This window comes from Leptosomus discolor, chromosome 2 (assembly GCF_034619465.1).
Source record: "Leptosomus discolor isolate bLepDis1 chromosome 2, bLepDis1.hap2, whole genome shotgun sequence".
Classification (NCBI taxonomy): Eukaryota; Metazoa; Chordata; class Aves; order Leptosomiformes; family Leptosomidae; genus Leptosomus; species Leptosomus discolor.
The window spans coordinates 42782453-42804425 of NC_141392.1; the positions used below are offsets into that span (position 1 = coordinate 42782453).

Here is a 21973-nt window from a genome sequence, read left to right on the forward strand (position 1 = left end):
ATCAACCCAATTACATTAAATGAGATGAATTTATAGTTTATAAATTGTTAGTTGCTTTTATGGGTATAAAATACGTATCTTTTTAAGAAAATTGTAACCAACCTCTCATGAACCTTCCCTTTTTCATCTCCCAGTGTAACTGTGACAGTACGCACTCTGTCCAAGTCAAAGCTTGTGTCATACTGGTGAAAGTCAGATGTAATCCAGCCCACCCAGACATTAGCAGGTTCTTGACCAGGAAATATTCTCACTGAATAATAGTACTGTCAATAAAAAAAAAAAAAACCAACATCAGTAAATGTTACTATTTGGTTTCCAGTATAACAGTTTGATTCAGAATTAATTTGTTACTCTCAAATCTGAAAACATGTCATCTCTTCAAAAGTAGTATAGGCTTGTTCAAGTGCAACTTACAAGCAAAGGAACAAAATAATATAAAAACAAATCAAAATACAGCCAACAGAATATGTATGTTAAAACAAAAACCAGAAAAGATTAAAGATGTGGCTTATATGCTTATATTGTAGGCTTCTGTATCATAGCAATCGTAGGCTATTTTTGTACTGCAGCTTCAATTTTGGTACTGTAGGAGACAGTTTCTAGTATCTAATATCTTTTAGAAAGAGGAGAATACAAAGAGAAGTATTTTTTCCTTTGAACGTCAAAAGAGTGACTGCTTATGGAGCTGATTTTGTCAGAGAAATATGCACAAAACCAGCATAAAATTTTCGCTAGGAATTCCATGAAATAAATCCAGAGTAAAATTAGTATAAATGTTTCCAAATGGTTCTGAACATTGACCTATTAGTTTAAAGCACTTTTCCTTATTTATTCCATTATTCTGGAACGATTTATTCTTCCTCTTTCATGTTTGGTGTTATCAACAGTAGTTTCAAAAATGGATTCAATTAATTCTTGGCATTCCATGTGGAAATTCTTTCAGACCGACAATCAAGTCAAAACAACAGAAACATAGTGGTTTGAACTTCAGCAGTACAGGACTACCATAGACATTTAAATTAAATTTTTGCCTGAAAATTACAGTTTCTGAAACTTCCACAAGCAAAAAAGATGTAGTCATTAAAAAAAAAAAAGAAAAAGCAAACAGCTAAAATACCAATCCTATGTTACAATACCGTGGATGTTTGCATCAAATAATCATAGTCATCTCTATCATCTGCTAGCACATCCTCAGTAAGCCGTGCAGAGTGACTTGTGCTATAATCTGGCTTTGTCCTCCTGAGCATAAATCTGTAATAAAATAAGTAAAATCAAAATCTATATGAAAAGCTTAATATATCAATATAAATACACAAAGGATTTTTTCATTGATACACTATGACTAAATACACAATATTTATTATAATAGCCCTAAATACATAGTATTTATTACATTATTAATACATAACCCTAGTTAGTTTTTACCTCCATGTAGATTAGAAGAAAATAAAGTATTCAGAAAAGAGAAAGAGACAAGCTCATTTTTAAAAGCACTTTAATGAATTCTGAGCTTAAACTATATATTCAGAAGTTACTTGTGAATTAAACTTACATAACTTAAAAAGTTAAACACCTATGTCACTTTGGAAGAATATGGAGCCTTAAATAACCTTCATGCATTAAAAAATATCATCTATATGCCTTGATTTATTCTGCAATTTAAATATTTAACAAACCAAATTTGGTAAAGGAGAGCAGAAAAGGAATGAAAAGCTGCAATAATATTGTCGGGGTAAAGGCCCAGTGTTCACATCTCCACAGCATCATCAAATTAGGTGTTCTGCTCCTGATTCCGTAAAAGTTAGCGATAATGAACATGACAACTAGAGAATATTCTCATGATTATTTGGTTCATTGAGTAAGATAAGAAGCTAATATACATTTCTAGATAAACATTATCTAACATCTTCGGCTTTTCGGAAGCCATGTGAAAAAATGTTCTAGGTCACTTTGAAAACCACCTAGTTCTGTCAAAATGGATCTCAATGGTTTTAGAGTGCACTTCACGTGATGGTCACAAAAGCCTTCACAATAAACCAAATGATAGTTTTCTAATACCTTGAAAAATGTTTTCAGTTTTCTGCTTAATTTTAGTCTATATATTGCATATGATGTAATTTAATCACATGAAGGTTAACCGTCCCACCTTCTGTGTTATATCCAAATTTAGGGCAGAATTAGGGAAAAATCTCTGCAGACCTGACCATCATTTCCCTCTACTATTCAAGAAACAGGAAAAAAAAAAGAAAAAGAAAAAGGAAGAAAGAAAAAAAAAAAAAAGCAAGCCAGCCAAATATGCAACTAACCTTTGTTTAAGACGTGAAGGCTTTTCTTGAACGTAATCTTTATGGTTGTTTAACTCTGGTTTTGTTGCATCTTTTTCTCTTTCTGTCCGGTCAGGAACTAGATGACCATGAGCAGTTTTCATCAGAACCTCAAAATCAGAATCAGCATCATAATCCTCCAGGTCATTCTTTGGGCCAAAAAGGCCAGAGCCTGGTAGCCCTCCTGCAGCTGATCTGGAGAACACCTCAGCACATTCAATGGGCATGCTTAATCGAAAAAACATGACGTCTGTTTTACTGTTCTGTGAACCAAAGGACTTCTGTGTGACCTTCAGGCAAGGGCAGCTGTCTATGGTGCCATCAATTCTCATCACCTATCAAATGTAAAGATCCAAGTTTTTTTGAAGCTGATGCTTTTTCCCCCTTTAAATATTCAACTTATAATTCTAGAATAAGCATCCATGACTAGCAAAACAGTATTCTGTCAACAGTCAAACATATTGTAAGCATGTGCTGCCATTTTAAGGGGAAATAAACACTATGAGGACTAGAGGATTTTGTTGTTCCATTGCTAAAGAAATTTTAAAAAAACACCCGAAAAGGAATCACCTTTTTCATCATAACTCATTGCAACATAAATCCAGCCCTGCTCAGAACAACAAAAACTAAGTAATATCAATCATGCGTGTACACATGTAAGAATACAGATTATTTCTTAAACACCACAATCTGATACACATCATCTCAAAAAAAGTTATTTCATCAATTTCAGAAAATTTCATAGTAGACATATAAGGCAAGAATTCAGTCCCATCAAGATGCACAACTGATTGGGACATAAGTGTTGACACAATTAGCTAATAAATATTCATTAAAATCAAAACCAAGTAGTTACTGAGAAAACACAAAGTGTGCACACCAGAACACATGGTATCTGTTATGTAGAAATGCCCAATTTCTGGAAGTTGTTTACAAACACAGCTCTTGCTGCACAAGGAGCTCTTAATGAGAACATCTTGTACAATTTGTCTCTTGAGAATCTCATGTTTACACAAATGACATATTTCATCGATAAAGAAATACTATCAACCAAATAATTACATTATTTTCAACTCCACTGAATGTACGAAATTTGTAACAGGTGCAAGGTTCATCCAGAGTTGGGTCAAAATATCATATTAAAAATCTTGTCTAGAAGCGCAAAAGTAGAAACATCATTCAAACATATTCACGGAAGAAGTCTCTAGAAACATTTTAATAGGATCACAAACCTCAATATGTTCATGATTTTGTGGCACTGGTAGAAACTGAGGGAGCCTTTTACTCAGCCAAATCGTGATATCTCTGTTCGTATTAACAGCAAAGGGTTCATACCCTTCCTGTAAGCCACAGATAGTAAAATATTTCAGAGTGCTGACATCTTTTCCAAAGTTCATTCTTCCCACTTGAGATGGGCCCAGGCTGCACACGGGTAGAAATCCTTAAAACAAGATGAAAGAACACGTAGGTTGTACATCATGAACATCAGAGAACTGCTCTCTTCCATAACCCAACTAAAAATAATCTGGGAAAATAAAGAGTTAAAAAAAAAAAATCCAAAAAACAAACAGTATAAATGCAAGCAGTCATGGATAGCAATCACCTCTTACATGTCAACACATACTGTATTGCAAATATCATTCTGGGAAAAAAAAAAAAAAGCTATCTAATAGCATGGATCTCTTCATGCAAATTCAATTTACTTCACAGAAACCCAAAAGTACTTCAAGGAGTCTGACAACGAGCTCTCGTTTAATCTCTCTTGCTAAACTGTTCGAGTGTTGCCAATTTTCCTCCAAGACTTACTTCTTTTGATATTTCTCCTAAAATTCATTAGTCATGATATTTTGAGAGAACCTCAAAAATTACTTTAAATATAATACGGTGCCTGTCCATGCAGCTATAGGAGTGAAAAAAATTACAAGTATGCACCAAGTGCATGCTGTAGATTAAAAAAATAATAATTAAAATTAATTCAAAAGTTCATAATGCTGTGGCTCTGAATAATGAGAACTGACAATATGATACTGTAGCTTCATGAAACCTATGGTAGTTTGGGTTTGGGCTGGGTTTTTTGGTTTTACTTTTGAATCAGCTTCACACTTCTACGCATCTGCTCTCTTACTGTTTCACTAGCACATGGAACTCACTTGTCACTGCTTTGCACTTTCCAAAAAACTGTTTGGGTTTTTTTCCTCAGATACAGCATCACAGCTTAAAAAATGAAGAAAATCTCTTATTCTGTTCCTTTTCATGCTGATTTTGAATTTCCACAGCTACAAACTGCTTTGTTGATTCATTTGACCTAACTATTAACAAAATGTTTTATTTTGTAACAAGAAACGTGAAGTTCTGTTCAATGATTCTGGTGCAAGTGAACGTACCAGATAAAAGATCAGCCTTCAGTATCACCTTTTGAAGATTTTATTACAGATGCACAAAATCAGTTATCATATGTATGTGTATAAGTGTAAGGACATACACTGTTAGTTTTAAGTTCAAGTCCAGCAAGGCTTTTAAATCACAAGGCATCAACTTCTCAGATAACGTAGATAATTTAGACAACATGATTTATGTCCATTCTGCTAGTGCAAATCTAATAACAGACAATAACAAAGAGTATTTTCCAGCACCAAATGAAACAAAATCATTATTATACAACACATAACCAGGAAAGTTACATTTGCATATATAGATATAAGCTGTGGTAAAGCCCAGCAGCTCTAGTAGGGAGGATTTACTAGGCTCCCTGTTGAGTTAAAGGAATCCCTAAGGTTTTGAAAATGTTTTTAAGCAAAGCGAAAGTCAAAATTCTATTTTCAATAACCTTGCAAATCTCAGCTCATCACTCAATAACAGTAACAATCTTCTACAGACATGAAGTTGCTTGAGAATGGGTTTTTACAGAAATACTTGTGACAATATGAATCCTTGCAATATTAATCAAAAATGACATAAAGTTTGCTATAAACCACATAGGTACATGCAGCCTAAAGCATGTGCTTTGTCTGTCTGAATCACCTAAACATTTCTGATTCTTACTGATGTAAAACATTTTCATATGTTTCCAGGATGTATGGTACCAATATTTAGAACCTTATGAAGTGTTTTGCTTTCCACATCTCCAAAAGGATTTAATAGATCTGAAAATGGCCAACACAAATGAAACTACTTTCTTATCAGCAACAACTAAAAAACATTAGGATACTTCAGCATCAAAAAAAAATTATTAAGGGGGTAAGATACATGTATTACATACCCCCATTATGAGTGGCACAGAGAAGATGAACAGTAAATGATTTTTCAATGTCTTTCCTAACAACAAATTATGATTAAAGAAACTGGTAGCAAGCTTCAAAACAAAAAGGAGGGCCTTCCTTATACACTTCACAGTAACGCTGTGGAATTCTCTGTCACATAGCATCATGGATCCTGAAAGCTCACATTGATTCAAAAAGTGCTGAGACACCTTCATGTGAGAAATTAAAAAACAAAACAAAACAAAACAAAAAACCATCAGGGCTATTCAACACAAACCTATCATGTTTGTCTCAGAAAGCTCCTGAACCAGAACTCAGTGGAGGCTGGGCCACTGTATCACTACCTCCTTATCCTGTTTTGGCAAATATCCATAGCATTTGCTATCCATAGCTGTCGAAAACAAAATAGTGACCAAACTAGATTTTTTGGTACAAACACTGTTATATTTTCATAGAAAACACAGAGGAACAAAAGCTTAAAAAAAAAGTGTTCAAAGACAAGGAGGTGTAAACTGATCAGTTGTGAACATGCCATATCTCTATATACATATGTCTATATTTATTCATTTTTATATTTACATATATGAACAACTGTTTTATGTTTCTGCACAGGTCAAATATCTCATGAAGGGAGGTAGCAAGCTCTGTCTCCAGAAACTTGAGAATTAACACATGCTAGTTGCTCTTTATTACAGCCCTCAAATCTAATGCGAAATGCTGTGTGTTACAAAACAAAAAAAGCAATAGCAGCTGACTTTATCAGCAGAATTCAGCAAGCACATGTTACATAAAAAGCTGATTAGATAATTAGATGCAGTCCAAAATCCATGAAAAGATTATCAACTCTATTCATGAAGACCGAGATGTATACATGACACAAAACTAAATCAAACAGAATATTTAAAATATGTAAAATATGTAAAATATTACTAATATTTACCCTTCCTAAACAGAATACACATAAACTGTTAATTCTTCTACCTACGCATTTTCCTGTGGGCTCAGAAAAGATGATCTCAAACTCAAACATGAAGCAAATATTTCACACACACAGACACACAAATAAAATGCAAATGAGTATTTGCAAGATTCCCTGAAAGAAAACAATGAAACTCAGAACAAAATTCCTATACAGGTAAAACTCTCATTGATGTTTTTATTCAATCTAATATTTTTCGTCAACCTTGTAACTGTAGCAAATATAGAATCAAGATGACAATCACTCTCACTAATACAAATTTCAGTGATGCCTGAATGGTACTGTACATGTACCTAACTCCTGCAAGTACTTGTTATTATACAGTAACTGTTGCTCGTATGAAGGGCATATAAATACCAGTGCCAGTCCTAATCACCGAAGCACTATTTCCATCTCATGGGAAATTCTGCACTGATTTGCAAATGGTATAGTTGTCATTGAGGTGTTTCAGGGTTCTTCTCTATCTGGTAAACGTATGGCATCTCATCTTATAGGGAGCGGGCTGCTAAGGCAGTTACAGGTTTTACTATGGAATAAAAATTAACTTTCAGTACCATTTTCTAAATGAGTATCCAGCCATTTTAGATGTGATACTTCACAGATCCTCTGTAGCCCTTGCATGCTGGAGGCTACATAAAAAGATGATTTACCCATGACCTGGCTCTTAGTCTGCGTAACTGGGCTATGGAGCAAAACTTTATTTTACTGTATGAAATAGCAAAACGAGTAGAAAGACTTTAACATTATCACCAGAGAAGTAAGCCGCTAGCATTGTCTGTCATATTTGGCAAAACCCTAAGACAACAACTTTTATAACCACAGAATCACAGAATCTTCAGGGTTGGAAGGGACATCAAGAGATCATCTAGTCCAACCCCCCTGCCAGAGCAGGAGCACCTAGACTAGATCACACAGGACTGCATCCAGGTGGGTTTTGAATGTCTCCAGAGAAGGAGACTCCACAACCTCTCTGGGCAGCCTGTTCCAGTGCTCTGTCACCTTCACAATGATCCCTACTTTCAAGAATACAAGATGAACCTCCTGACCCAATTTGTCAAATACTCACTACAAAGAGTTCATCCTCACAGAGATCATGAGGTGACAAACAAAATTTGGTTTCCACAGTGTACTTGTTCATATCTACAGTGTGAAATTTCTCTCACACATGTGCATAATAATATGTAATTTGTTTAACAATTTTACTACTGAGATGGTGTCTCACAAACAAATTAGTTTGCCATAATGCCAAGGAGCTCCTCTTGTTGGTAGCACAACCTAAGACACAGCACATGAATGCTTATTAGTAAACTGGCAAAGCACCATACTCCCTTTTCACTGTCCTAAGTAAACTAAAACTACACGACTGATATACAGTTGGACTGCATCTTTCAAAGGAGGACACTGGACTCTGATAACAAGTTCCTTTTTTTTTTTTTTAAAGTGAAAGGTCTCTGCAGCAGCACATGGCATGCACACAATTCACTGATAGAAGTGACCTGCAGAAACAGTGCTGTTAAGCAAGTCATCAACAAAACCAAACTAAAGCCAGCCTACGAAAAAAAAAAGAAAGCTCTGTAAAAGTCATCTTTAATTTGTGCATTTCATAGGTGTGTTTTTATATATACATACATATACATCCCCTCCCCCTCATGAATTGTTTATGAAATACTATAATATTTACAAATATTGATCTGGAGCTATTAAATCTGAGATCAATCAGCACATGGCTTTAAAAACAGAATAGGCAAGCTCTTTTCTACAAACATGACACTAGAGGAACTAATGTGAATTACAAGGATATCACGAAAAATCTGAGACATTAAGTCTTTGACATGGTTACAAAGGCCTTCAGGCTGCACGTCAAACTGTGAACTACGTTAGCAGTTTCAGACTCCGCAGAGATCTGTTTAAACCTGAACCTGCATCTAGAAACAAGTACCGCAAAAACTACATCACTGTGATTTCATCAACTTTGAAATCAAAATAATGGTCAAACAGGCTACCATCAGAATTCCATGGAACTCCTGTTTCTCTCAGAATCTCCCACTGCGATTATACTGCCTAATAACTGGAAAACTATTATAATTTAATGGCACCAGGATGATTTTATGCCTACATCACTAATAGTAAGCCTTTCCCTCATCATGCTATCACATTATCGAAGGAAATCTTAAGGCAGTAAAGTAACAGGCATGAGTTGAGAAAATTGATGGCAATTATCTCACCTTAAATGAAATAAAATTATTCCTAATTCCTGTGGTATGGCAGAAGAAGGAAAAAAAAATTCTTCTCCCAAAACACTCCTGAAAGTAAAACACTCTGAAATCCTGATGAAAGTGAAGTGGTTAAAATTCAAGCAGGGAACTGCCTAATTAATAGGTATAAGACTCATATTTCCCCTGGGAATAGGGATCACTAACCCAAAAGTATTTTTTGCAGTTTGTTCTGTTCAAAAAAATTTAACTTTATCTCTTGGACACAGCTGTACTATTTAAGGGACGTATAATATATATGACAGAATATCTGTATCTATGACAAATGAAAGGGAAAGATTAAAGTTTAAAGTATTTTCTTTTACGTTACTATAGTTCAGAAACTTCAGGCAGTTACCTACACTAATGTAATTTTTTACTCCTTTATGTACCTATTCACATACAAGTGTGTAATTAAATTTATAAACAAAAATGCTTTTGTAGTATAGAATCAGTCTGGCACCTGTCACAACCTCACAATCTTTGTCACCCTTTGCAATCTCATAAGCTACAGCTTCATGATAAGCTAAAACCTACTTGTGGACTCTGAAAGCTACACTAAGAACACTACAACAAGCAAAAAACCCAAACTGCTGGTTTTGAATTAAGTAAAAAATTTTGGAGGCTAACTTTGTACCAGCTGGCTTTATCCTAGATCAGGTGGCATTTCTCCTCCCAGAGCTAAAACAAAACCTTAAAGCTGGCTTAAACTCCCTACCATATGTTCTCACTAATTTGACAGTAACTTGGTAGTATTTCAGCATTTGATCTAGATAAAATGTGATTGGACTGCCCATAGGACTAGATGATCTTCAAAAGGTCCCCTCCAACACAAACCATCCTATGATTCATTCCATGATTCTGTTATACCATATGGTGGCCTGCTGCAGCGCTGGTGAAATGTTAAAGGTCATAAAACTTGCAATCCCAGACACATTGCTGCAAAATAGTGAAAAGGTTTGATCACAAAAGATGGCTGCAAAGTTCACCACAGAAAAAGGCTCATCCTCACACCCAGCACACCTCATTTCTAACGGCTTGATATTAATCAAATAGAGAAAAGGACAAGGGTTAGTTCCCTAGAGTGAGGGAGGAGGAGGGGAAAGAAAAAGAAAAACAAGAAGCACACCACATTAAAGGGAAGCTGGAGCAAAAATTGAGCAACAACAGCAAGTTAACAGCACAATGCATTACAGTACTTACCATCACCAACCTCAAAATCCTTGAACGCAAGTTCTGAACCTGAGTCATCAAGCAGGATTTCACCATTTAAGGTGAACATCATAGTGTGCTCATTCATGTCAACCATACAGCCCACAACATCTCCTGCCAACCAAGAGCGGCCAAAATGCTCATTACCTTGATGCCACCGCTGTGCCTGAAAAGAATTTAAAAGAATTTCAAAGAGTAATAGTGACAACGTATGTGTTCCTCTCTCCCTTAGTGGTACAACTAATAATTAGTCCCTTCAATTAAGACTGCACTAAAATTAACACTTTCACAGCATATCATTCCAAAACAATGCCTGTGAGTACTTCAAGTTGCCTTTTAAAATGGAAATCCAACAATTAACTTCCTGCAAGCACTCCTCACATCAATATTGGAAAATGTTGCTAAGTGAGCTGACAGGGAAAATTGCTATTTCAGCATTTTAGTAACAAGTAAGAGCATGGCTTATTTTACTGCAGAAGCACCATGAAAGACTTGCAATGAAAATAATATGCTATCAATTATAACGTTAAATAGCTGCTTCATAAATTTTTTTAAGAAAATGATTTTATTTAATCTAGTAACCTATAAATTAGTTGCTTTGAAACAAACTTTATTTCCTTAAGTATAATTTTAAATATGTTGTGTACAAAAGAAATTAAACTTCCTGTCATACCAGATTTTGGAAGGAACAGAATTGCCTGTGAATGGGACAAGGACTCTGAGCTTCTGGTAGATTCCAGAGTAGCTGAGGACATGATTAATGATTCCTATGATTGACCTTCAAGTCAAAGACTGCAAAGGCTTTGGATGGAGTCTTGGATTGGAATTCCAATAAATTAAACATCTCTTAAGAACTATTGTAACATACATAAAACAAAGAAGTGTTAATAACAAATAGGTTCCCTATTCATATATTCCATCACAAGTAGATTTTTATCCTCTGCAACCATCCTGAAAATCCTACAAAACAAATGAGCCTTTCTGTGTATCCTGAAGGTAAAACACTTTCCTCCAACCAAGGAGAGAATATACCATTATCAAAGACAACAAAACAGCTTTGTGGATTGAGACCTAAAGGTCAAAGCCTATAATTCAGAAGGCAAACTACTACACAGCTATTCTAGTAAAGACACGGGACTTTGAACAGCTTAAGCCAATCAGATATTTTACAAAAACAATTTTTCAGTTCTCTTTTTGAGGCATCTTCTCGTGAAACATAAGACTGGGGAAAAAAATTTTAATTCCAACAACATGAATAAAATACACCTCGAGAGCCTGATCTGACCACGGATAGACAAGAACATTGTTGATTTCTGTTACATATTGTAATAGTAATAAAGGAAATGAATTCCAACATCAGATGTAAGAAACATTTTTGACATGAGTCATCAGTAGCCTTAACAGCAATTATGGTTTGGATGGAGGTTGCGCTTGCCTTCATACTGAAATAAAAAGTTTTAATGAGTCATTTAATCTATTCTGATGAAAATCAGTAATATATAGAATTGTTTTCCTATCTATTTTGTACTACTAGATTTCAATCTGTCAAATCTGTCATTGTCTCATGCAGAGTTAAATTTGAGCAAAAATTACTGTTTCTGTCATACTCCATTTACTCATTTAGAATTCCATTAAAACCTAGGTATACTCTTTGTAACTACAACATTCCTTTAAAAAACTTGTATCAAAGTTTGCCTCAAACACTTACTGCTAATAATCTTAACCATGTTTATTCCCTAATGGCACTTCTTATAGAGAGAAAGACAGAGTAAAAATTTAAAGAAATCTATAATTACAGCTCTGCCAGTATTTTGAATTTGAGTAAGTTGCTTAGATTTTCAACACTCTCTATATACTGTACAGATACTGTGAAGCTGTGAAAAAAATCATGGAAATGCCAAACACTGCTAATTAATTTTTCAGGTAACATTGATTCTCCTTATTATACCTAGGCTCTCAAAGAGAGAGAGAAATAATCTCATAAAACACAAATGAAGGAAGAGAAGACAATTAATTTGAGGCAATGACACATGGAACAAGACACAAAATTAAAAGTTTGCAATGGCTCATATTAGCACAGGTAAACATATACAAACCTTAAAGCCATCAAAAACAAAAGCTTCTTCATCTGAGCCGAGTTCCTGATCTGGCAGACAACCCGGCCTGGTCCAGCCAACTCTCATGTCTCCTGCAGTAACTGCCTCAAACTCAAAGTACCACTTCCCAGCCTTCACTGCGTAAGTCTTTTCTGTGCGGAAGATCCTAAATTTTTCCATTATTCCACTGCACATGTCCAGTCTCATTGCTGCAAGGTTTAAAAACAAAAAAAAACAAAAAAAAAAGAGGAAAAAACCCACACAACAGAAAATACTGTATTCAACTACTGACAAAATGAAGGCAGTGAAAAAAGACAAAGGAATCGCTTTGCGCATAGGCATGAAAAGAAGAAAGTTCCTGCAAAACAGCCTTATAGGGAAAGCACCCTTGCCCATTTTGGCGAATCAGCATGCTTGGGTAACTCTCTGAAATGACTCTACACTAATTCATCTAGCACAGGTTAAAAAAAAAAAAAGCACTTAGATGTCTGAGTGCAGTTACAGGGCTACGATCCTCACTGGGATCACAGAAACATGGTGGGATAACTCACATGATTGGAGTATTGCGATGGATGGATGGATAACTGTTTTTTTAGGAAGGACAGGCTTGGAAGGTTATGAGGAGGAGTTGCCCTTTATGTGAGAGCAGCTGGAATGCATGGAGACCCACTTTGGGATGGTTCAGGAGCCAGTTTAGAACTTATGGGTCAAGATATGCAGGCAGATCAATATGGGTGCCGTAGCAGTGTACCCAAGGGGTATTGGGCTCTACAGCGGTATTGGAGCCAATGCTGTTTAAGATCTTCATTTATGACCTGGATAATAGAAAAAAGTACACCCACAGCAAGTCTGCAGATGACACAAAACTGGAAAGAGCTGTTGATGCACCAGACAGTTGTGCTGCCATTCAGAGTGTCCTCAACAGGCTGGAGAATTCAGCTGAGAGGAACCTCATGAAGTTCAACAAGGGGAAATGCAGTCCTGCACCTGGGGAGGAATAACCCCACCTCCCACTTCCAGTCTTTTCCTGTGTTATCCCACCATCCATTCCAGATCCATCTGTTCCAACAGAAATGTACTTTTGCTTGTCATTCACAAAACCACAAATCTTAGACTCACCTACTTCTCCAATCTTCTTTCCCTCACTGCACTGAAAATACTGTCTTGAAAAAATGCCTTTATTGATTTATCTACAGCTATGTGGCATCCATCTACTATGTATGGAAAACGTTCTTAAAAAATTCCTAAGAACATTTACTCATGAATATTACTTGAATACTACTACTCATGAGCCTGCTTGGTGTCTTGGAGATGGCCATTCCTAACATCCTTTTAAACACTTTTAATCCTATCTTCTTTCTGCTTTCCTTCAATATTTTATATCAGTATATTGTGAGTTTTCCCCTTACCGAGCTGCCTTTCACTACTCTACATGTTTTCTTTATGTAGTATCTTCTGCTAAAATAGTTTCAACTACAGCCTTGTATGATGAGTACATACAATCCTCCCTCACTGCTCCTTACTTATTTCACAGTCCTACAGTCTGTTTCTAACACTTCTTTCCAAGACCTTATTATCAATTCAAACAATAAGCAGCTTGAAATGACAAAAGAACTCCATACTTCAAAAAGATGAAAATGATTTCACAAAGCACATGAAGCAATGCTGAATCAAACCCTTGATAATTCTTCCTTAAGTTTTCTCAACTACTCTATTCTCCGGTATTTAACATAGTTTTCTTTCCATTAATCAAACCGCATTACTCAGGAGTCACTCTGACACTTTTCTCAGATGAGGAAGAAGAATGTGTAAAGCATTCTGGATCTTTTTCCACAAATTTGCAAGGTGTTAAAGCTTGTACAGCCTTTGAAAATTCAGTATTCCAGTCTGTTCACAATAATTCCTCCTCTTCCTGAGTTTGTTATAAGCTCAACTATGTCTACACCTTCTATCTGATTATTAGACCATGTCCCTTTCTTTTATGTTTCCTCAGCCACATCAAGGTCCACATTTCCAATACTATCTTGACTAGCCTATAAAATCATGTCTTCACTTACTATCACTTCTCATGCCACCAAATGCCTCACTTCAGTAAGGTCAGGCTCAAGTTTCCTGTAAGCAATTCTGAACTCTGCCACACAATTCTTTGTCAGTAAAATTTTCTCCTTGATGGTCTACACAATTAATGCCTTAAAAACACTTTTGAAGACCCTCAGTACCTCATCTATACAGAAGATGAACCACCACAAAGCATGAGACCTGAGATTTTGCTGTCTTTTTAGATTCTAAGCAACCTAATGCTTTCTAGATTCTAAGCAATCCCAAAACACAGCTGCTGTGGGAAACCACTAAGTAATAATAACAATAAAGCATAAAAAAATAATGCTACGGAGCTTTGTAAATCAATGTTTAAAATAAAATTAATGACTAGAGATGCAGAACACCACTAGAGGGCTCTAAATCCTTTAATAACAGTATGGATTTTGACTGATAAAAGATGCATCTTAAAAACTTGAGAGGCTCATAAATTGTAAAATCTAAATCCCCAAAATGAGTATAAAAGTCTTTCACTAAATGTAATTTCAATCTTTGTTTAATAAAGACCAGTTTGCAGGACACTGTTCTGTAGGTCCTTTCCTCTGGGAATTTTGCAACAGGATCGATGACACCTTTCAGATGCAAGGATTGCAGTGGTGTTCTTTACATTTCATTAGTAACGCCACACACAGAACCAGCTCAAGGATCTCTGCATTGTAAGGGGAAAAAAAAAAATTTCCAGCAGTTCATTCCCAAGGAAAGGCACGGGCACATGTTTCTCAGAGCTGTAAATGAGGCAAGGGGATCAATAGTGTTCAGTGGGAGGAGACTGTGGAAAACGAGTGCATTCTCTCTCCCTCTCACCTACACCACTAAACAGCTGCTTTACCTTCACAAGAGGCAAAAGCCTCCTATACCAGCCAACCTACGCCCTCAGAAACAAGCAGAAGCTATGCTTCCTCTCTCCACACAGCAGCTCCTTCCCACAGTAGGACAGGAAGAAATTATAAGATTATGCAGCAGCCTTAAACTCTCCAGACTACGCACAGGCAGATTTAACAGCGAGACTATGGCATTTTGCCACCAATGGAATCTATTCCGCTAGGAAACATTGCTTTGCCCGTTCAGCAATCCAGCATTGTAACACAGTCATGGTATCAGCAATGCCTATATTTAAAAGCGTAATTTAATAGCAGCCTCTCATAAAAGCTGAGGATCAAAGCATGTATGTGCTTTGGAAAAGAATGGCAAGTCCTCCGTGTGCATTTTAGATATGAGTTAGATCATCTGCACAAATGCTTTACTGAAGGACTATGGCCTAAATAGGTCCAAATTTAACAATACTATCATTATATAAAGCAGGAAAAATAATTTCTTAATCAATACATCGATAGGATAAGTTTTAGACACATTGCTCAAATTTTCCACACTTTGCTGAGATTATAACGATGTAAGTGTCAATTTTGATTTGATTATTCCGTTTTTCCATATCTCCAAGTAAACTTCTAGAGTATGGTTGCTGAGGAGTTATATTATGTTACCATTTCATTTCTATATGTGAAATTAGTGTTCCAGAATGACACTGAAGTACCAAGAATATCCATCTCTTATGTTTCACCTTACAACCAGATCTCAGCATGACAGAGAACTGTTGTTTTAAAAGTCAAAATCTGTAAGAGAATTTATTTGTATATTATGTCTCCTGATTTCTTTTATTTTCTTAACATTTTATATGCTGCAATTACCAAGGTAAATGTTGTGTACTGTTTCTTTAAAACATCTTTAATAAAATTGTAAATAGTTTTCCATTTTTTTCCTGTTTAGGATGTCTCAAACTCAGACTATATATATGCTGAAAATACTGCCCACAGTATTGATAAAATATTCGATCTGGTAATGATGCAAATTCAAAGAAAACATTTGTAAGAAGTAAGTTAAAATTTACTTATAGTCTATTCAACTTCAAAGATCTGAGAAAGTCCAGGAAGCTTAAATGCTCTAACAGACTATAGGCTTGCAGTTTGACATTCACAGAAATTTGGATTGTAGGCATTTGTCTTCAAAAATTTCAGCTTGTAGCTTTAAGTGTTTAAATACAAGACTATATGTGAACCTCATTATTTAGAGTTAAAATTGAAGGAATAGAAAAATTACATCTACTACGTTCTCATATGATCTTTTTCTTAGCACTTTTGCTATTCTGCCTTGAAATAACAAATATAGTAATTATGTAATTAATATTTTAATTAAAAATTAATTTTAGATTGGGGAACTTCAGTTATTTATGCACATATTTAAAATGTAACCATACATTTTATTCCCTGGCATAAGACCATATATTGAGCAAGAGCATAAATATGTTTTCCTGATTTTCTCTATTTTAGGGTTGTGTCTTGTAGTATTCACAATCCTGATTTAAATTGCTTAAGCTTTTAATTTTGATTCATCTGAACTTTCAAATCTACAAAATGAACAATGACAGGAAGCATATGAAATACAGAGAAATTGTACTAGTGATTTAAAACGTAAAAATGTTTCACTTTGTAATTCTTCATTTGAGGCCAGAGGACAAGAAAAGGAAACAATAAGGAAAGTAAGATCAAAGGGAAATATAAACAACAGAAGATGGAGAAAAGCACCTATTAGCTTTAGAGACACCATACCTGTTCAGATTGTTTTATTGGACCAACAAACCCCGTAGTGGAGTGGAATTCAATTTTTTTTGAGAGAAAGAAACAGAAGAGCAAAACAACAAAATTAATTACCATGATCTTGGTCAGGAGCTTCCAGGTTGTAACCATAGCCTAGAAGGGTGCGGACTGCTTCCCGAAGACTGTCTTTGTTTGACTTCTTTGTCCGATCATCCAAAAGAGCATAAGGTACAAGGCGAGGATTTCGTCGATTTTTCACGTCCTGCATAAGTATGAAAAATCAATTCAACTTCAGAAACAGTGCTTTGTCTTAAAGACAAGATTGTGCTACACCAGAAGCATAAAAATTACTATTTATACCAACCGAAATCATGGAACGGCAAATACAGCAAGACTTCAAAGTCGTAGTAGTCTAGAAACTAGTAACACTGAATTTACTAAAAATCCAAATAATTCACAAATAAATTAAGTTGCTTGCCTTATACCTGCTTTCATTTTCCATCAAATTTACTTAATAGGATAACAATATAAGCAACAAGGCTAAATGTAAAGAGTTTAATGAAAAGTCAAAGAGATTATGTTTTGTCCGCTGTTTACAAAGCAGCTACCATAATAAGAAGCTAGAATATAACTAAAGCTCAGACACATTACTGTACCACAAATACATAGGGGATTTTAATTATAGCACTAAACAAAATATATAAAAAACCCAAAAAATAAACACAATATAAAGAAAATACGAACAAAACACTACCGATAAGATAATATTAATATACATGCAATATTAATTAATAAATAATAAAAAAGATACTAAATCTATGCCTGACTACATCAAATACTTAAAAAAATTTTCAAAAATAGAGGGTCTTTTAAGAATATGATTAATGTGCTTAATGTGCAGAATTTTTGTAATAGGTAATTTAACATAACCTCTCCTCCAGCTGAAATTCATTTATTGGCAAGGTTTAATCTTTGTATTTCAGCTTTTTAACACAACATTGATTAAGTATTCCTCTAGTGCAAAATTATCTTATTTGAAAGCATTGTTCAACTGGATTACTTATATGGCAAAATTAATTTTTAGTGATTAATAAAATTTTTTTCTTGTCTATATTTTCGTCTCACATCCTGTCAGCATTTGTTGGCAGTGACAGAAACCATACAAAGAATTCTCCATGTTCTTCCGAGTATCTTATTTTTTAGAAAAATAATTAAAGATTGGACATATAAAAAATATCTGCTGTTTGTTCTCTTGGCTATAAATACCAAAGATATTGAGAGGCTTCTATGATTGGTCAGACTTATTGAGAAGTGCAAAAATAGCGCCTATTATTTTAGAAAACATTGCCTACAGTGAAAGCATCTTATTACTTTTATAGCATTACAGTTCTACTTTTAAGAATGTATGTGGTTTTCACCCTACTTTTGCAGGCATAAAAAGAAATGGCACATCCACTCTGACAAATACTTGCAGGCATCTTTTGTTGTCCTTTAAATGTTTAGATACAAGGCTATCTGCCTTTTGCCTTATCATGGTGAGTAAATATTAAAGTGCAGCCATTAACCAGTGTTTGATGAAATCTGGTCTTACAAGCGATTCTTCTAGGAGAAGAAATATTACAGGACAAGCATTACCTATACACTAAAAGGGCTAACAGAAAGATAAAGATAATGCATTGCTGGGAATACAAATTACTACACCATATCAGCTTCCAGTGGGAAGGACAGTAAAAGGGCCAATACAAAGACCATTTGAGGGGATTACTTTTTATATTTATTCCAAACACTTAAGTTGACATCCTCCTTTTTACAATATTTAATTTAGTAGATGTTGCTTCCAGAACAGAATGGACTAAACAAATGTTGAAGTAAATGTTATAAGGAATTATTACAATTATTACGTGATATAAGAATAGTCACATTAGCATCAAAGATGAAACACCATGGGTTTAATTATTTGTCTTGGAAAGGACATAAAAAGAGAAATGTTTTCCTCTGAAACACTGTACGTCCAAAAGATACTATGAAATACTGACTTTAAAAATATGAAACAGAAGTTTGGAACAACAATTAGGTAACTTTTTACCCATGATATACAGTTAGACTAATGCACTGGTAATTGTTATAGCAAGCTTTAACACAGATTAACACACAGGCAATTGGTTGATAACAATGTATGATAATGAAATATAGTATAAGTGCTTTTAAAAACGCCTAAGCACAAAATCAGAGTGAGGGAGGGAAAAGAAAGAGCATAAAGAAATCGTAAGTATTAAACAAACTCAATTTTATAGACTTTTTTTCCTTCGGTTTGATTTTATTTAATATTGTGACCTTTTTCACCCATTCAAGACTTTGTCTACCTCTTTAAATACGAATATGAGAAGGGATTTTTCTTTTTACAATTTTGTTCTTTTTTTCCCTATGATGTCTATCTAAATTTTGAATTTTATTTACTGATGAATTAAGAACTACTATTGTTATAGTCATCATAAGACTTTGTACTAACAATCTTTTACGCCTCCGTTGTTTAAGTGTAGCCAATCAAGACAATGAGCCTATCCAGTGATTGAGCTTTGCACAGCCACAATCAAGTCAACAAGAAAACTGATTAGCTAAGAGTAGTAATTTTTATTAAGTACTTCTGCAATTTGTACATAGACTTAATTCTTCCTATTCACTACAGAAAAGTTATTGTTTTGTAGTGTAGACAGTTAAAAGAAGGAAAACTCAGCCTCAGTTTTTAATTTTTTGCCAGAATTTTCCAAGTTTGACAGTCTACTGCTTCATCAGAAGACTGTGCTTTGTATAGGGTTTGTCTAGCAACTACTTGTTCATAGGGTCATTTGAAAGAGAAAGAAAAGCAGATCTCCTGCAGAAGACAAAAAAACCCGCAAAACTTAAGCTTCTTGACAAGATTCTGATTCAAATGGTTTAAGCTGGGTAGCACACATGAGGTTTATATAATTCTTTGGTTTTGAATTCAGAAGCTATTATATCACAGAAAAAAAAAAAGGGGGAAAGAAAAAATCCTATATATTTTACTGCTTTACTACTTTTGTCTTCATTTAATGTAACACAAGCATCACATTAGTCATTCAGAATTTAATTTGGAGTTACTTCCATAAAAGAAAAAACTTTCCAACCATGAAAAGTTAGAATGCCTGGCAGAATGTGCCCTGGCTATAAACGGAAGGAACTAATAATAAATAATGTTAAACTCGAGTAATGTAACACTGACCATGAAAGTCAGTGCTACTTCATACAGTGTATGCCACGTATTTTGCTATATACAGCAAATGACAGGCAAAGAACTATTTGAATTGGCACACATATACATCTTTCTTGGGTATAAATGGATTTGAAAGAAGTGATAATTAGTCAACAATGACACTAACCAAATAGAGCTCTTAAAAGTAATAGAAAAGAACTACAGAAAAAAATACCTAAACACACACACCAACAAACATCAATAAGCCTTTTAAAACTTCCATTACAGATAATGAATCCTGTTGCAAAATAAGGGAAACACGTTGGGAGCTGAGAGGTGCAGAACTGCATTCATTTGTTCAGTGAGTATGTAACATGCAGATAACATATGGTACACTGGATCTAGCAACTGGTCTTGCAACTTGCATAGAGAAATGTCATGTAAGAGTAAGAACAAAACAAGAGGGGTGTCCATACTGTCTACAGCAGCATAGAAAACCAGTCAAATTCTATAAGCAGCTCTGAAAGTAGTTCCTATTAAGAGATAAGGTGTGTGTAATAAAGTTGGACCCTTCAGAAGTAATTCAGTAACAAAACCCAAATCCTCATATAAACCTCTAGAAAACATCTGAAATGATAAAGAATAATATCGTTTTCAGAGCTATAAATGTGATACTGCAAACCTGTGCACTCCTGGGCCTTCCCAAAGCTCTGAGAAGTTCAGGAACAGCACAGATCACTAGATCAAAAGGAACAAAAAGACACCAGAAACATACATAAATAAGTGCCTATCAAAAAGAAAGACAGGAAAAATGAAAACACAGACTAGGAAGAGTACACAAAAAACATGATAATAATTTAATCGCATCATACGTTTTGTGATTTAAAGTATTAGAACTGTACAGATACATATTCTGTGTGGTACTGAAATGATTTTGTTCCCATAACCAAGGCTGTTAAACAACAAGCACAAAGAAAATGTATTTCAGCAGATATTCAGTGAGAAGGATGTGCTGTTGCTTTCCTAGCTTCATTTGCACCATTACAAAACACTAGCTCCACAGCTGTGAATTGATTCTGCTTGCTGCCATGTCTGTGGATCTTGCACTTACACAACGATTTCTGAGCAATTGCCACAACAAATGCTACTGGTGAGCTTGCCAGCAGTGCTGTCAGAAACACAGCTCAGTGAGCCACCATGTGAGTGTGCAGCATACATACTGCACGTGGATATAAAGAGGATCATTTACTCACACCATACATTTCACATCTTGTTATCCAGAGTTCTAGCTTTTCTGCATTTATCATGGCAGCTCATGCTTAACGATAAACCATTTAAATTAAAAATTATTTTATAGTTGGAAAAGGGAAAATATTTTTTTTATTTACTAAGTAAGTCATTTCAAGATTCCAGAGTCATTAGAATTGGAAAGCACAAGAAAGTCCTCACACAGCCATATTCTTGGCAATGTTAACAAATATCCTAAATGTATCCACCCAAAGCAGAAGTTGTGTTCCTAACTTGGCACACTAGCAGCTGAGTTCTGTCCTTAGAAGTATACGTATCCGTAGAAAGACTTCTACAGCTTCTACTATCTTGACTGAAGACCATACCCATATAGGAACTTCTGACAGAATCTGCCCTGACTATAAATGGAAGGAAACTAATATATCAATATAAACAATGTAAAATGTGAACGTGAGGTACATAAGTAGTTTTTACGAGGACAAGATGCCTTTTTATCTATATTTAATGACAAAATAAGTGGCAAGCTTTCAACTTGTAATTCTTCCCATACATCCATATTTCCTCAGTCTGAATTTCCAGAACAGTGCCTCTCTTGCACTGCAGCACTAGGCAGCCTGACAAAACCAACTCCTGATCAAATAGTGATGTCACATGCTTTCTACAAAAAGCTAAAAAAAATAAGATCCTGACTTGAAAAGACCAT

At 35.0% G+C, this 21973-nt stretch overlaps 1 protein-coding gene across 1 annotated transcript in view; it reads right to left on the reverse strand.

Moving 5' to 3' along the window:
• Positions 1 to 21973, reverse strand: part of RYR2 (ryanodine receptor 2) — a 323964-nt gene that overhangs the window by 148951 nt on the left and 153040 nt on the right. Inside the window, exons 27-33 of the mRNA XM_086460401.1 lie at positions 16926 to 17073; positions 12124 to 12332; positions 10019 to 10193; positions 3557 to 3765; positions 2307 to 2659; positions 1137 to 1251; positions 103 to 263 (exon numbers count right to left, since the gene is read on the reverse strand). Coding sequence (XP_086316527.1) covers positions 103 to 263; positions 1137 to 1251; positions 2307 to 2659; positions 3557 to 3765; positions 10019 to 10193; positions 12124 to 12332; positions 16926 to 17073 — 1370 coding nt within the window. The remainder of the gene's footprint in view (positions 1 to 102; positions 264 to 1136; positions 1252 to 2306; positions 2660 to 3556; positions 3766 to 10018; positions 10194 to 12123; positions 12333 to 16925; positions 17074 to 21973) is intronic.